Source organism: Chlorocebus sabaeus, chromosome 6, assembly GCF_047675955.1.
Source record: "Chlorocebus sabaeus isolate Y175 chromosome 6, mChlSab1.0.hap1, whole genome shotgun sequence".
NCBI classification, from domain to species: domain Eukaryota; kingdom Metazoa; phylum Chordata; class Mammalia; order Primates; family Cercopithecidae; genus Chlorocebus; species Chlorocebus sabaeus.
This window is the reverse complement of record NC_132909.1, coordinates 25,314,601-25,328,819: the sequence shown is the minus strand read 5'-3', so window position 1 is coordinate 25,328,819 and position 14,219 is coordinate 25,314,601. Positions and strand designations below refer to the sequence as shown.

General features: G+C 49.8%; 1 protein-coding gene across 1 annotated transcript in view; it reads right to left on the bottom strand.

Annotated features, from left to right (window-relative positions):
* PEPD (peptidase D) overlaps positions 1 to 14,219 on the bottom strand; it is a 140,006-nt gene that overhangs the window by 83,568 nt on the left and 42,219 nt on the right. Inside the window, exon 7 of the mRNA XM_007996242.3 lies at positions 12,986 to 13,030. Coding sequence (XP_007994433.3) covers positions 12,986 to 13,030 — 45 coding nt within the window. The remainder of the gene's footprint in view (positions 1 to 12,985; positions 13,031 to 14,219) is intronic.

Sequence of the window (14,219 nt, the reverse complement as noted above, 5' to 3'; positions counted from 1 at the left end):
ACTTGTGTTAATTTGCCCAAATGTGGTTACGTTTCTGGTGGTTGCAATCAATCTCACCTGTAAGTAAGACCCACAGAGAGGAGCCAAAGAAGTATTCGCTTTCTACCTCCACTCATTTCAAACCACCCTGGGTCCGCGGGCACTGAAAGGGCAGCCGTGCTGAGGCATTCAGAGCACCAGCCTGGGAGAAAAGCCCTGGGCTCCAGTTCCACTCCACCCCTTCCCAGCCGTGTGGCCGAGATCCCTACTCTGTGCCTTGGTGTCCCCATCTGAAAAACAGAGATATGAACACTGTTTTCCTCGTAGGATTGCGGTGAGAACTGAGTTGGCATTTTTAAAGCACTAAGGACAGTGCCTGGCACACAGTAAGTGCCGTGTACACTTGTTCCAGAAACCAAGTGAAATGCAAAGCCTGCAGACACCACCTCATCCACACTTCCCACCCCAAAGCCAGGCGAAATGCTCTGATGTCCTTAGGTAGGACACCTTGATTCTTATCAAAACATTACTCCCCAGTATTCATGACAGGCCCATGAAGCTAGAGAAATCTCAGCAGGCAAACACAGCCTCCCTTCATTTTAAATTGCCATTTACTGGGGACCTGCCCCATGCTGGGTCCTGTAAGTTGCAGTGGACACTGGGTACACCGCCCAACTCATCCCCTGAGGCCACACCCCTCTACTGGTTTCCTTGATTCAATGGAGGCAGCCAAGACTCAGCTCCCTCGCTTCAACTGGGGACATCTCTGGGGACCACTCCAGCACCAAAGCTCCCCATGGAAGGAGCCGAGATGCCCTTGTGACAGCATTGCAGCCCAATCCTGCTCCCTCCCTCTGACACACACACAGATCCCGAGAGCACTCCTCAATACGCTTCCTGCCCACTCGGCTCAGAGGCTCAGCTTCCCATGGAACCCAACCTAGAACAGGTACTACCTTCCCATTTCACAGACAGTGACACTGAGACTTAGCTGAGACGATGTCAAAGGGCGTGTGCCCCACTCTGTTACACTCACCCCCTTTTTGTTGCACTCCATGCAAAAATAACAGAACTCTACATTCAGACAAACTACTAATCAAATACAGAAGGAAACTAGTCATTTTCAGACATTCAAAAACTCAGAAACGGGGGAAGTACTTAAGGATGTACTCCAGCAGAGACAGAAGGGTAGAAGGGTGGGGAGACGGTGAAAGCGCAAGCCAATAAACAGAAGGAGGTGATATAATGGGATATTTTAAAAAACTGGAGTCAATCCAAAAGTATAATTAGACGCTGGACAGCAAGCCTAGAAAGCAATCAGTAGAAATTAGAACTCCAAGTATGTGGCTCTGAGAAAAACATCCACAAAAAGAATGGCATGGATTCCTTTCCGCAGATAAAATCAATAGGAAGCTTAAAGCTCTTAGTGATATGGTGAAGAAGATATGCTTCTTCTCTCAATTAGACAGAAGAAAGGCAAATTAAAACTCTAGGAACAACAAAACAAAACAGATGTATGTATGAAGGCTGCATTTATTCACATGGTACCAAAGTAACAACAGGCAGATTACTCTCCAGGTCAAGGGGTTGTAACCCAGTGATCAGTCTTAGCATCATTGATTGTGCGTCAACTAAGTATAATTTGTGTCTGAATGTAGTGCAATAAGAAATACACATCACCTGGGATGTATTCCGGCAAATGTTTTAAACTTCTATGGCTTTAGATCTAACTTCCAGTTTGCAAGAAATATGGGGATAGAGGAACAAGCTAACTGCCACCACAAGGGAACAACCATACAAATCCAGCATTGGGATGCAGTGGTACAACTGGCCCAGCCTTTCAGTATCTGGGAGAAAAACCATCACGACACCCAAGTAAGAGATAGAAACTATACTGGCCACATCTGGGATGTCTTATGGACAACTGGAGGAATTCCTATTTACGTGAACTTTCTAACTTTCAACAATGCATGTATATATGTTGCTTTTGTTCTAATAAAAATATTTTTTCTAATAAAAAAAAGAAAACCATTCTTTAAACAGAGAATAAACTAAAGTTTGGAGTGATTTTGTACAACTGATGGTTATATAAGAAAAATAGTCTAGGCCAGGCGCGGTGGCTCATGCCTGTAATCCCAGCACTTTGGGAGGCTGAGGTGGCCGGATCATGAGGTCAGGAGATCAAGACCATCCTGGCTAACACGGTGAAACCTCATCTCTACTTAAAATACAAAAAATTAGCCGGGCATGGTGGTGGGCGCCTGTAGTCCCAGCTACTCGGGAAACTGAGGAAGGAGAATGGCATGAATTCGGGAGGCAGAGCTTGTGGTGAGCCAAGATCGCACCACTGCACTCCAGCCTGGGTGACAGAGCGAGACTCCGTCTCAAAAAAAAAAAAAGAAAAGAAAAACAGTCTATATGCTCTTGACGCTAGGAGCCTCCTCTTGAGGGAGGTCCTGGGCTTGTGACATCCAACCCAGAGAGAAGGCACTCCCGCCCCGATACATTCCTTAGCTCTGCATAGACCACGGTCATAGTGATCATAGAAACACAGTTTTATGGCTGTTTTTTTCTGTTGTTATTTTTTGGGTTTTTTTTTTTACCTTTTAGAGTTAATGTCTCCCCCGAAAACAGGTAAGATTTACTGGTCACATAAATGCAATGGAAATATTACAAACCCTAACAAGGAAACGCAACAGAAGTTGGGAGGTGAAGACGGGCTGGAGAAAACACGTGTAGAGAGAGCAAGGCCCCATCTGTGCAGCCTCAGCTCACCCAGGGCAAAGGCAAGATAGGGTGGAAAGTTCACGGAGCAAGAACTAAAGGAGGCTCAAGTGTATGACAAGAAGGCAAAAGGAACCCGTGGAAGAACCAGCAATAAACATACGATGAAAAGATGGGTGGGGGGTGACAGAAATGGCCCAAAGAATTGGCTCTGGGGAGGGCTGGTGTGGAGAGAGATGGGCTGGCAGGAGTCACTGGTTTCAAGATAACCTAGCTTTCCTGTACTGATTTTGTACTAGTGGCTTTTTAAACCAAGGGTACACATTGCTTTGATAGCACTTTAAAAACCTTAATGAGGTGCTGTCCATAATGGTAAATGTCCATTCATTCATTTCACATCACTAATAAGTCAGTGTCAGCTAGATGTACCAGGCACCAGTGATGGAGTGGAGTGAAAGGGCCACGTCCTCCCCTAATGGAGCGCAGAGACCACGGAGAGAGGGATACAGTGCGAGTAAACACATAATGATGGAGTGGAAGGAGGGCTGCTAAGAGCAGGAGCCGGGGTGCCACGTGAGGGAATGATGGGAGAGGCATGAGCCCTTTTGGTTTGGGGCTGGCCATCCAGTGAGGGAGGTCTGTAATACTGAGACCTGGAGAATGGAGGTGGGCAACCCAGCTGAGTCCCTCTGTGCAAGGCATAGAGTTCCTAGTGCACCCCCTGGCCAGCTCCTTTCCCTTTACTAAAGATGACCTACCTGCACCAAAGCTCCCAAAGGCCCACCCATGACCCTCACAGAGGGATCAACTCAAACACCCTCAAGATCAGCAAAGCTGGGGTGTCTAAGGACGCAGACCAGCACCCACGCCTCTGCTGGGAGCAAAGCCGGGGTGTCTGAGGATGCAGACCAGCACCCATCCCTCTGTTGGGAGCAAAGCCGGGGTGTCTGAGGACGCAGACCAGCACCCGCGCCTCTGCTGGGAGCAAAGCCGGGGTGTCTGAGGACGCAGACCAGCACTCGCTCCTCTGTGGAAGGGCACCTCTCCTGCATTTCCTCTTCCTCCTCCTCGGCCTGGCCAGGAGCCCACCTGAGCTGGCCTCCATTGAGGCAACTCAGACAGAGGCCCCGAGGCAGGCAGGCAAGGATGATGGGAAGGCAAGAGGCCCGGTGGCTCTCCGACTCCCATCAGAGGCAGCAAGCCCTTGGGAACTTCACAGGAGCAGCCCACGCCAGCCAGCCGCTGACTCACATGGTCTCCACGATGCCACACAGCTGGGATAGCCAGTCATCTGTCACTGGGAAATGAGGTGGGCACCCTGCGGCGCAGCGACACCTTTCCAAGACCACAGAACCTTCTGGGGAAGGTGGAAAAAACAAACCCACAAGCCCAGGGAGACTTTCTCGAATGAACGCCCTTTCTCTCTGGCAGAGGCAGCCCTGAAGCCTGACAGTGTGCGGTTAATCATCATGAAGGTGCCTCTGATGCTGCCCTATGGCGGGTGCAGTCTCATTACCTGGGACCCGGCACTTGCTCCTGTCCCCAGAGGGTGAGAGCTCAGAGCCACGGGCAGACAGCAGCTCAGGCTTCTGAGCAAGAACCCACTCGCAGTCCCTCGGGTGTCATTCCCACTGCCACCCTCTATGACGCCAGCCCGGGGATCCCGCTGTCAGGGAGCAGGTCTCTCTTCTCTCAAATGCAGCGATGATCACTGGGTGACAGCATGGGTGAGGGCCAGGACCTCCCGTCCTCCAACCCCTTACTTTCTCCTGGAGCTGCCCTCTGCCTCCATTCGGCTTAGATCCCTGGCCCTTCTCTATGGTCACCACTCTTGCCAGTGCTGTAGACTCCTCGGCCCTGTGCCCGCCCATCCGCACGGGCTCAGCCTGTGCCTGCTCCAGGAACACTGAGCACTGCCAGGGGAAGTCAAGCACTGGCGATGGCCAAGCAAGGCCCAGTCACCTCGGCGAGACCCCAGCTCTGCCGTGAGCTGCAGAGGAACCCACAGGAGGGCTACTCTCAACTTCCCGCACCTTCCAAAGATTTCTACCCTCAACTTCTGCCCCCAGCGGGAGCCACTGTGGATGAATGAATTCCACTCCTACTTCTTGGAGCGCACAGCAGCCAGCAGATGGGTCCACTCTCACCTCTCCTCCTCCAAACTCCCAGGACTCCCCATCCATCCTCTCCTCCCTCCCTTTTAAGGGAAGGTGCATCCTCTTCCCAAGCTCACACGCCCACCTGGGGATCCCAGCTCCAACCTCCACCATGCACCAACCCCTCCTGCTAGAAGCTCCATGGCCACCGAAACATCTTCCTCTACAAGTGAAGAATCCTCCCCTCACTCGCCTCCTTCTCCTCTTCCAGCCAAGCCTCCCCTACGCTGCCTGCGGGGCCCTAACAGTCCTTGCCTTGGGGGAGGAGGGAAAGCAGCTTTTGCATTCTATTTTGAACTTCCTACCCATCTCCTCCCCTCTCCTCCCCTCTCCTCTCCCCTCTCTGCTTCTCTCTTCACCCCCATCGTGCTGCCAGCCCTCCCCTCCCCTCCTCGCAGAAGGCAAGGTTCCCTCTGCCTCTCCCTGCTTTCCCTCTGCACCCACCTGCGGGTCCCGGGCGCCCTGGAGCTCAGTGTGCAAGAACCCCAACTGAGCCCCCATCTCAATGCGGCTCTGCCATCTTCCTGCTACTTCAGCAGAGACCCGGGTGCCATCCTAGATGCCCTCTCCCATCACATCCATCCGCCGCTTCCCACATCCAACCCATGGCCAAGGTCCAGGCCTCCAGCCCACCTGCCCCGATAGCAGCTAGGGATCTGCAGGAAATGCAAACCTCATCAGGCTTTCCCTCGTTTCCAGTGGCCTTTAGGTGGCCTCAGGATGAAGGTAAACCTCTAGTAGAGCACAACTCACGTCGGCGCAAGCCATCTCCACCACTCACCCCACGTGCTCTCCCAGCCTCCTGCCTCCTCCCTCCTCTGCCTGGAACTTGTTCCTGCCCACCTCCAGCTCCCACCCAAAACACACTTTTCTCGGGGTTGGAGACGATCCCCTTCTACCCTCCCACCCTGGGCTAAATCCCTTCTCTGTGTTCCCTGGGTAGCCTAGACAAATCCTCAGAAACCTCTAACACTTAGAATTCTTTTAATTTAAGTATCTTCTGAAAGGCCATATATAGCCCTGGAAGACAGGGTCCCAGCACCAGCACAGACACGCAGTAACTATGTGTCATCAAAGCTACCTGGCCTTCCACCAAAGCCAGACAACAGCTCATTTCCAACAAGGAGAGCTGATGGCCTCATTTCAAAGAGAAAAGGAGGCCTCTCCACCCAACCCTCTCCACCCCATGCCAGCATGGGATGTTGCCAAACCGAGCACAGCAGGGGCAAAGCCTCCCCAGGCTCCAGCAGCCCAAACTCCCTCTGCCACTGCCTCGTCCCAGTCCCACAGGTAGGAAGAGCAGCCCAGGGTTGACGACAGGAGCCCACGCTCCCAGGCTCTCCGCTCCGCCTCCCACTGCAGCTGGGGCATCCTCCTATGGTGATGAGCGGGAAGAGGTCATAATCTGCCAAAGGAGAAAGGACCACATCCTCCTCCCAGCAGAGGCGATAAGCATCTCTGCCGTCGAGGCCCAGGGACCTACTTGCTTTTCTAATCTTACTTTGGGGGAAGTAGAAAAAAAGAAAAAAAATCAAACTGAACCAGGACAAATTATTCCACAAAGGCAGTTCTCTGATGAAACCAGCCTGGCTGGGCTTTGGCCTGGCCCAATTGAATCTATGCTTAAATAGATGTCTGCTGTGTGCTGGCTTAACCAATTATCCATAGGGTATTCTGGGCCTGAAGTCTCACCCAGGCGCCAGGCATAGAGGGACGCATCCAGCCTGGCCTGGTTATCTCACAGCACAAACACCGGAAACGGTTTTTAAGATGACTACAGAAAAGAACGGGATTTTCCAGCATTCCGCGCAGTTTCTCCCTATCTTCAGGAGGAATGCACCACGCTGAATATGATGAACCCATTTCCAGTGTTCTTGAGCATGAACAGAGAAGGACAAAAGGGTGCCCCAGCCTCCGTGGGTCCACTGGCCCCTGGAGTGAGAGACGCACGGTCAGACTCAATCCCAGCCTTGTCTGCCCCGGGGCATGTGTTGGGTGGTTGTTAAAAGTATGATCTACTACAAGGCTGACAGCCCCATGAGAGGACAAAGGCCACCTCCTCCAGGAAGCAACAGAGAATCATGGCTCAGGACAGGATGACAAAGATGCCACCTAAGAAGTTTGAGCAGGCCGGGCATGGTGGCTCATGCTTGTAATCCTGGCACTGTGGAAGGCCCAGGCTGGAGGATCCCAGGCCAAGGCTGAGCCCAGGAATTCGAGGCCAGCCTGGGCAACACAGCAATAACCTGTCTCTATAAAACATTTAAAAATCAGACAGATGGCCAGGCGTGGTGGCTCATGCCTGTAATCCTGGCACTTTGGGAGGCTGAGGCAGGGGGGCCACCTGAGGTCGGAAGTTCAAGACCAGCCTGACCAACATAGAGGAACCCCGTCTCTACTAAAAATACGTTAGCCGGGCGTAGTGGCACATGTCTGTAATCCCAGCTACTCAGGAGGCTGAAGCAGAAGAGTCGCTTGAAGCCGGGAGGCAGAAGTTGCGGTGAGCCAAAATTGCGCCATTGCACTCCAGCCTGGGCAACAAGAGCAAAACTCCGTCTCAAAAAAAAAAAGAAAAGAAAAGAAAAATCAACTAGGCATGGTGGCGTGCACCTGTAGTCTCAGCTACTTGGGAGGCTGAAGTGGGAGGATGACTTGCGCCTGGGAGTCCGAGGTTGCAGTGGGCCATGATTACAACACTGCATTCCGGCCTGGGCAAGAGCATAAGACCCTGTCTCTAAAAAGAGAACTTTGGGCAGAAGTCAGCTCAGGCTCTTTGGCCAGGAAAACACATGCCAGGAGATGTGGGCACTGCACAGCCTCACAGAGAGTCCCCAGCTCATGGCCACGCTGTGGGCATCACCATGCCTGGAAGCTGCTCAGACAGACAGGGGGTGCTGCGAGGCAAAGGCTCCTACCCGATGTGGGCCTGCTCTCCCGCTACAGACCTAAAACCACAAAAACTAGATGAGGCAAAGATGTACTTGTGCAACCTTATTTTTTTCCTTAAATATTCACAAGTCACAGAACTGCCTCTGAGCATTAAACCCTGAATTAAGATATCAATTAACTGAGGTCTAAACACTCCACTGATTAAAATAGTAGTGAGACAAGGATGAAGGATTTCCAAAATCTGCCTCTAAGCATCAAAGTGCCACTGTGTTGAGCAAAACTCATTTAAAGGGCCAGGAATTTCATCTCTCCTGGAGGTGGATGCGCAGGGAGTGGTTCTATTGGAGCCAGGTGGGCGGGAATTCAACACCACTGAACCCCCAACAACTATCCCTCCCACACTCCATGACCCAGTGATGCAAAGGATAAAATCCCACAAGGGGAAGGACAGAAAGAAAAGAGCTGGTTGGAATTACATATCCTCTGGGGGATCAATCAATAAGTCCTCTCACAGAAACCAGAGCCATGAAGAAAACGACGGCTTAGCTCAGCCGTGAGCCGAGTGTGCCTGAAACCTCGCCAGAGATGGGCAGACGTGGGGCAGAGGTCCACCTCCATGCTGGACCAGGGCCTGGCCACGCCTTTCCTTCTGTCTGATGCTCCCACATCCATCTCCTGCCTCCTGGCGCGCGGTGACTCAAGTTCTCACTCTCACCTAGGAGTCCCACTTCCCATGTGGCTTTCTTGCTGGCGTAGGGTTAAATGCTTATTCATGAGGACACAAAGATGAGCAATGCTACTGGAATCCTTTTCACAGACACACCGAGAATTTAGGTCATCATCTACGTATCTTTTCTAATTTGGGACATGTTACCCAGGACGTAGAATCCTGGGGCACGTCTACCTGTGAACCAACCATAGCTTCCCATCTCCTGTGCACACAGAGAGGCTGGTGAGCAGAAATAGACACGTTACCCACCGCCTGATTAATGCATGCAGGACACTTTCGTTCTGTGTAATTAACAGCTCTAAAACCGGCGGATGACTCAATTTAACACAGTCTCGCTTAAAACCCAAGAAGGCACACGGCAATTGCTGACACGCCTGCTCTCCCCTGACGCTTCCAGAGGTACTTAACCGACACCCAAGGCACTGAGCTATCAGGTGGTATGAAAGCATCTCCTTTTATTTCCCACCTTGCCTTCAGATCAATTTAATCATCTGCAAAATAGTAAAGCAGAACCACAGCCTAAATTATGGAAGTAAGATGCCTGCTCTTTTGAAGTTTCAACTTTTGACCTTCACATTCAAACTGCACTACCCAGCACAAGAAAACAAATTATCAGTTATGATCTCATGTTTGTGGGGAAGAGTATGATCATAGAGGAATTTACAGGAAATCAAAAAGGCGCTCCTTGAGAGAATGGAAAACAATAAAACAGTCACAGGAAGGAAATGAATGACAGCCGAACAAAAATGAGAAAGCGAGTTTGCCCGTGCTAGGAGAGGCTGCTTGCTGCCTTCCAATCAGACAGGCTCCGGAGGAACCCCAGGTCCCCAGTCAAGCTGCCAGAGGGAGCTGAGGTGCACGTGGGTGCCAAGGAAGCCAAGCATCTGCCCCCTGGTCCTCCACCCGACCATACCCTGGCCCCAGCACAAGACCATTCCAAGGGCACTGGACCAGCAGTGAGCTGGGAGGATGACTGACACTCAGGCAGCCCCACTCCACGGGTGCCCCCTCAGAGCTGCAAGGAGCAGTGCAAGAGCCTGGCTTCAACAGTCTGGGCTCAACTGGCATTTTCTTGGGCCAGTCACTAACTTCCCTGTGCCTCAGTTTCTTCATCTGTAGCATGGGAATAATTAGAACACTTACCTGATACACCACAAATAAAATATCTTTAAATACGGTGACATGTGTCAAGTGCTTAGCACAACACCTTGTACACACGGAGTCTTAACAGGTGACAGTGTTATCAAGATGTGCCAGGCTGCAGCCTGGCTAACATGGTGAAACCCCATCTCTACTAAAAATACAAAAAGTAGCCGGGCGTGGTGGTGCGTACCTGTAGTGGGGAGGTGGGGGTTGAGGCACAAGAATCACTTGAACCCGGGAGGCAGAGGTTGCAGTGAGCCAATATCATGCCACTGCACTCCAGCCTGGGCGACAGAGCAAGACTCCATCTAAAAAAAAAAAAAAAAAAAAATGTGCCAGGCTCGGTGCAATGGCTCATGCCTATAATCCCAACATTTTGGAAGGCTGAGGTAGGAGGATCTCTTAAGGCCAGGAGTTCGAGACCAGCCTGGGCAACAAAGGAGACCCCGTCTCTACAAAAAACAGAAAAATTAGCTGGGTGTGGAGGCATGTACCTGGAGTCACAGCTACTTGGAAGGCTGAGGTGGGAGGATCGCCTGAGCTCAGGAGGTCAAGGCTGCAGAAAGCTACGATCCCGCCACTGCACTCCAGTCTGAGAGACAAAGTGAGATCCTGTCTCTTAAAAAAAAAAAAAAAAAAAAGACATGCCAGCACTGGACTTACACTCTCAATCTTTGAGCCTACTTTGCAAGTGAGGAAACTGAGGCTGGGTGAATCTTCATATCGATACCATGAGTTAGGTTTCACCACATCTCCGTTTTATAGATCAAGAAGCTGAGGCTCAGAAAACTCACGACTTCCTGAGTAGGGAGGAGCTAGGGCTAGAATTCACATGTGCCCTAGTTGATGGTTCCCTGTTATCCCCATGACCCTACCAGAGAGAGAGGATGGTGAAGATATTCAAGACCTAAGGACAAAAGATGTGTCCCTGAGTCGTAATCTAACATCAGGGAAAGCCCACCCATTACTGTTAATAAAGGACCTGCCCGCCGCCCCACACAGCATCCTTCCTTCAATGACCCAGGGAGTGTGATGATCATGACTACAGTGGACCCACCAAGAATGACTGGGACCCGGGCTATTAAAACATACCCCTGAGCAGCAGGGACGATGTGACATTTCTAAAACAGTTCTACTGCCATCAACTGCCAAATAAGTCCTTTCTGCTGCTTGCTTTAATAAAGTTGGGAGGTATGCTCACGACTGCGGGCTCGACCTCAAAGCCTCGAAAATGTCACTTGAATTAAAGCATGCTTCTTCGAAAGTGACGAATTAATGACTTATCCCTTAGGAGATGTGGGAGTACAGAACCCAGCTGTGGTCTCCAAGGCACCCAAGCTGTAAGCGACCACAAGGGAATGTCCCACGTGAGGCAGTGTAAGTGGACATGGCCCATTCTAAGTATCCAGGATTTATTCTTCCGCCAAATGGGGGCTACAGATAGGACAGGCTCTCTGGTTTCTCTTCAGATCCTATAAATCTTTTGCTTTTTACAGACAAGTCAGGCATTTATTACTTTATTTTTTTGAGACAGGTCTCGCTCTGTCACTCGGGCTGGAGTATGATAGTACAATCACGGCTCACTGCAGCCTTGACCTCCTGGGCTCAAGCGATCTTCCTGCCTCGACCTCCCAAGAAGCTAGGACTACAGGAGTCCAATGCCATGCTCGGCTAATTTTTTGAAATTTTGTTTTTGTAGAGATGGGATCTCTCTCTGTTACTCAGGCTGGTCTCAAACTCCTGGCCCCAAGTGATTCTCTCATGTTGGTCTCCCAAAGTGCTGGGATTACAGGCGTGAGCCACCAGCTCGGCTTTGTTACTTTATAAAAACAAGAGGTAACTGTGAACTTGAAGAACACCAGCCCCGTCTTCACAGAGGGTGGCTGTGAGGGGTGTCCAACCCACTGGCCTCTAACCCTGAGGGTGCAGTATTAGCACCTATCATCAGCCCTCAGTTCTCCACCCCCAGCTCAGCTCTCTCTCACACTGGCACCTGCCTCAGACTCAACACACCTCAAGTCCCAGATCTGCCCTGGTATCTGGCCCTCCCAGTTGTCCCCATCTCAGTGACATACCACCTAGCTGTGCGGGACAAAAACCTGCAGTCACCTTCAACTCCGCCCTTCACTCACGCATCACAACTGGTCCCTCCCAGGAGCTTTCCCTCTCGACTGCAGCCTCACCACTCAGTCTGTCCTGCCTCTGCCCTCCACTGCCAGCTGGACCCCTGCAACAGCCTCCTAACTTGCCACCTGTCCCACACTTGCCATGAGGCTGGGTCTCTAGTCTGAGGTCAAAATGATTTTTTAAATGCAAACCCAATCTTACCATTCTCCTGCTTAAACCATTCAAGGGTTTCCTGTGTTTCCCATTCCTCTGAAGAAAAAGTCAAAACGGACACCAAGGCCCACCCAGCCACTGCCTGTCTCTCCAACTGTTCTCGGGCTCTGCTTCCTGGCTTCGCACTGGCCACACAAAGCCACCGCCCTTTCTCTTGTTTCTGTGAACGAGTGGTCCTTTCGCCTGGGTCACTCTCTCCTACTCCTTTTTCCACAGCCAATGCCCATTCATCTTTCAGGACACCTCCTTGGTCCCAAGCTCTAAGATGAGGCGAGTCAGAGTTCCCAGCTAGACGGGAAAGAAAATGTGATCATACAGACTTAGGGTCAGATGTGAGAAGGCTACACATCTCCTAGGCAAGTGATGATCTGGCAAAGGCCTGGCCTCGCCTCTCTTCTACATTCTCAGTAAGTGCAAAGAAAAAACGCCTTGCTGCTGTCAAAGAGCAATGCGATGGCTTAGGAAGAAAACTGGTGGCACGCTGGGATTGGAGGGCCACTTCCAGGGCCCACAGAGGTGATGCCCAGCATAAAACAGCTCACTTTGTAGGCAGTTAGTAGAAGCCAGTTGTGCAGCAGGTAAGGGCTAACATATCACCACAGGAAGGAAGAAGGTGACAGAAGAATGTGTAGAACAGAATGTCACCTTTGTCAAGACACATGCGTGATGTGAGGAAAATGTGTTTACCTTTCTGGCAATGGGATTATGCGTGATGTTTATTTCTGCCCTTTTCACTACCTACCTTATGCTGGAGCTATCTAAGTTTGGTTTACTTATGGTAGGAGTTTTTGTAAGATTGCAAATAAGTTTCATTGATGTTTAAGTGACTCATGCCCTTTCAAAAAGAGTACAGCCAGCCAACCAACAACGAAGAACAAGCAAAACAGAAAAGGCTATGGGAGAAGGTTCTGGGAATCTGCTTTTGGAGGGGCTCTCTGAGATGGTGTGGGCAGGAACAACAGGGCATTCCATCCCCATGAGCTGAGCACAACAAACAGGCACGGCGACCACAGCCCGCACTCACCACTCAACGATCTCTGGGTGAAGAATGGTGTTGTTGACTTTGAACCTGTGGGGGGAAAAGAAATCAAGCCCATTAATCCAACAGTCTATCATGTCCCAGCAAGAACCACCTCATTCAAGACATGCACACATGATGAGGAGAGAGTCCCACACTTGGAATTTCATGACTTCCTGACCCACGAAAGGCCTGTTGATCCCTTCCTGCAGCAGACCTCGCAGCCTGGGTCATGTCCTCCAAATGCAGTCAGTTGGAGAGTAAGCTTTATGGCTACAAAACACCAGCCCCAATCCCCACTAGGCAGACAGCATGGTCTCTTGTGTCAAGTATACCAAAATACACACAATAGGAGTACCAGAAGGAAAGAATGCAGAGAAAGCAAAAACCTTACCAATTTGATGAAAAACATTAACCTACATATCCATAAAGCTCCATGAACTCCAAGTAGGACAAATTCAAAGATATCTATACTCAGACACATCATAATCAAACTGTCAAAAAAGTATCTTGAAAGCAGCAAGAGGAAAGTACTAATAATTCATCACTTACAAAGGATCCTCAGTTAGATTAATAGCTGATTTCTCATCAAAACCTATGGTGAACAGAAGGCAGAGGGATGACATTTAAAGTGCTGAAAGAAAAAAAAAAGTCCACCAAGAATTCTATATCCAGTAAAGCCATTATTAAAAATGAGGGAGAACTAAAACATCCTAGATAAGCAAAACCCAAGAGAATTTATCACTAGCAGACCTAACCTGAAAGAAAAACTAAAGGGAACTGTTTCAACTAAAATGAGAAGATACTACAGAGTAACTTGAATCCACATGAAGAGAAAGAGAACACTGACAATGGTAACCATATAGATAAATATAAAGACAGTATAAATGTATTTTTTGTTTATAACTCCTTTTCTCTCCTGACTTAAAAGACAACTAAATAAAGCAATAATTGTAAATCTGTATTGATAAGTACAAAATGAATAAAGATGCAATCCACAGGCAATAACAACACTAAAGAGAAAGAGGAAAAGGAGACATCTAGGGGCAAGCTTTTGTATACTATTTAAATTACGTTGACATTAATGTAAACTAGATTTTCAAGTTTAATAGTCAACTGTATCCCCATGATCAATAAGAAAATAGCTAAAACATACAGAAAAGGAAATGAGAAAGAAACCAAGATGTTACAATACAAAAACAAATCAAACACAAAAAAATGTAATGGAGAAAGTGAGGAG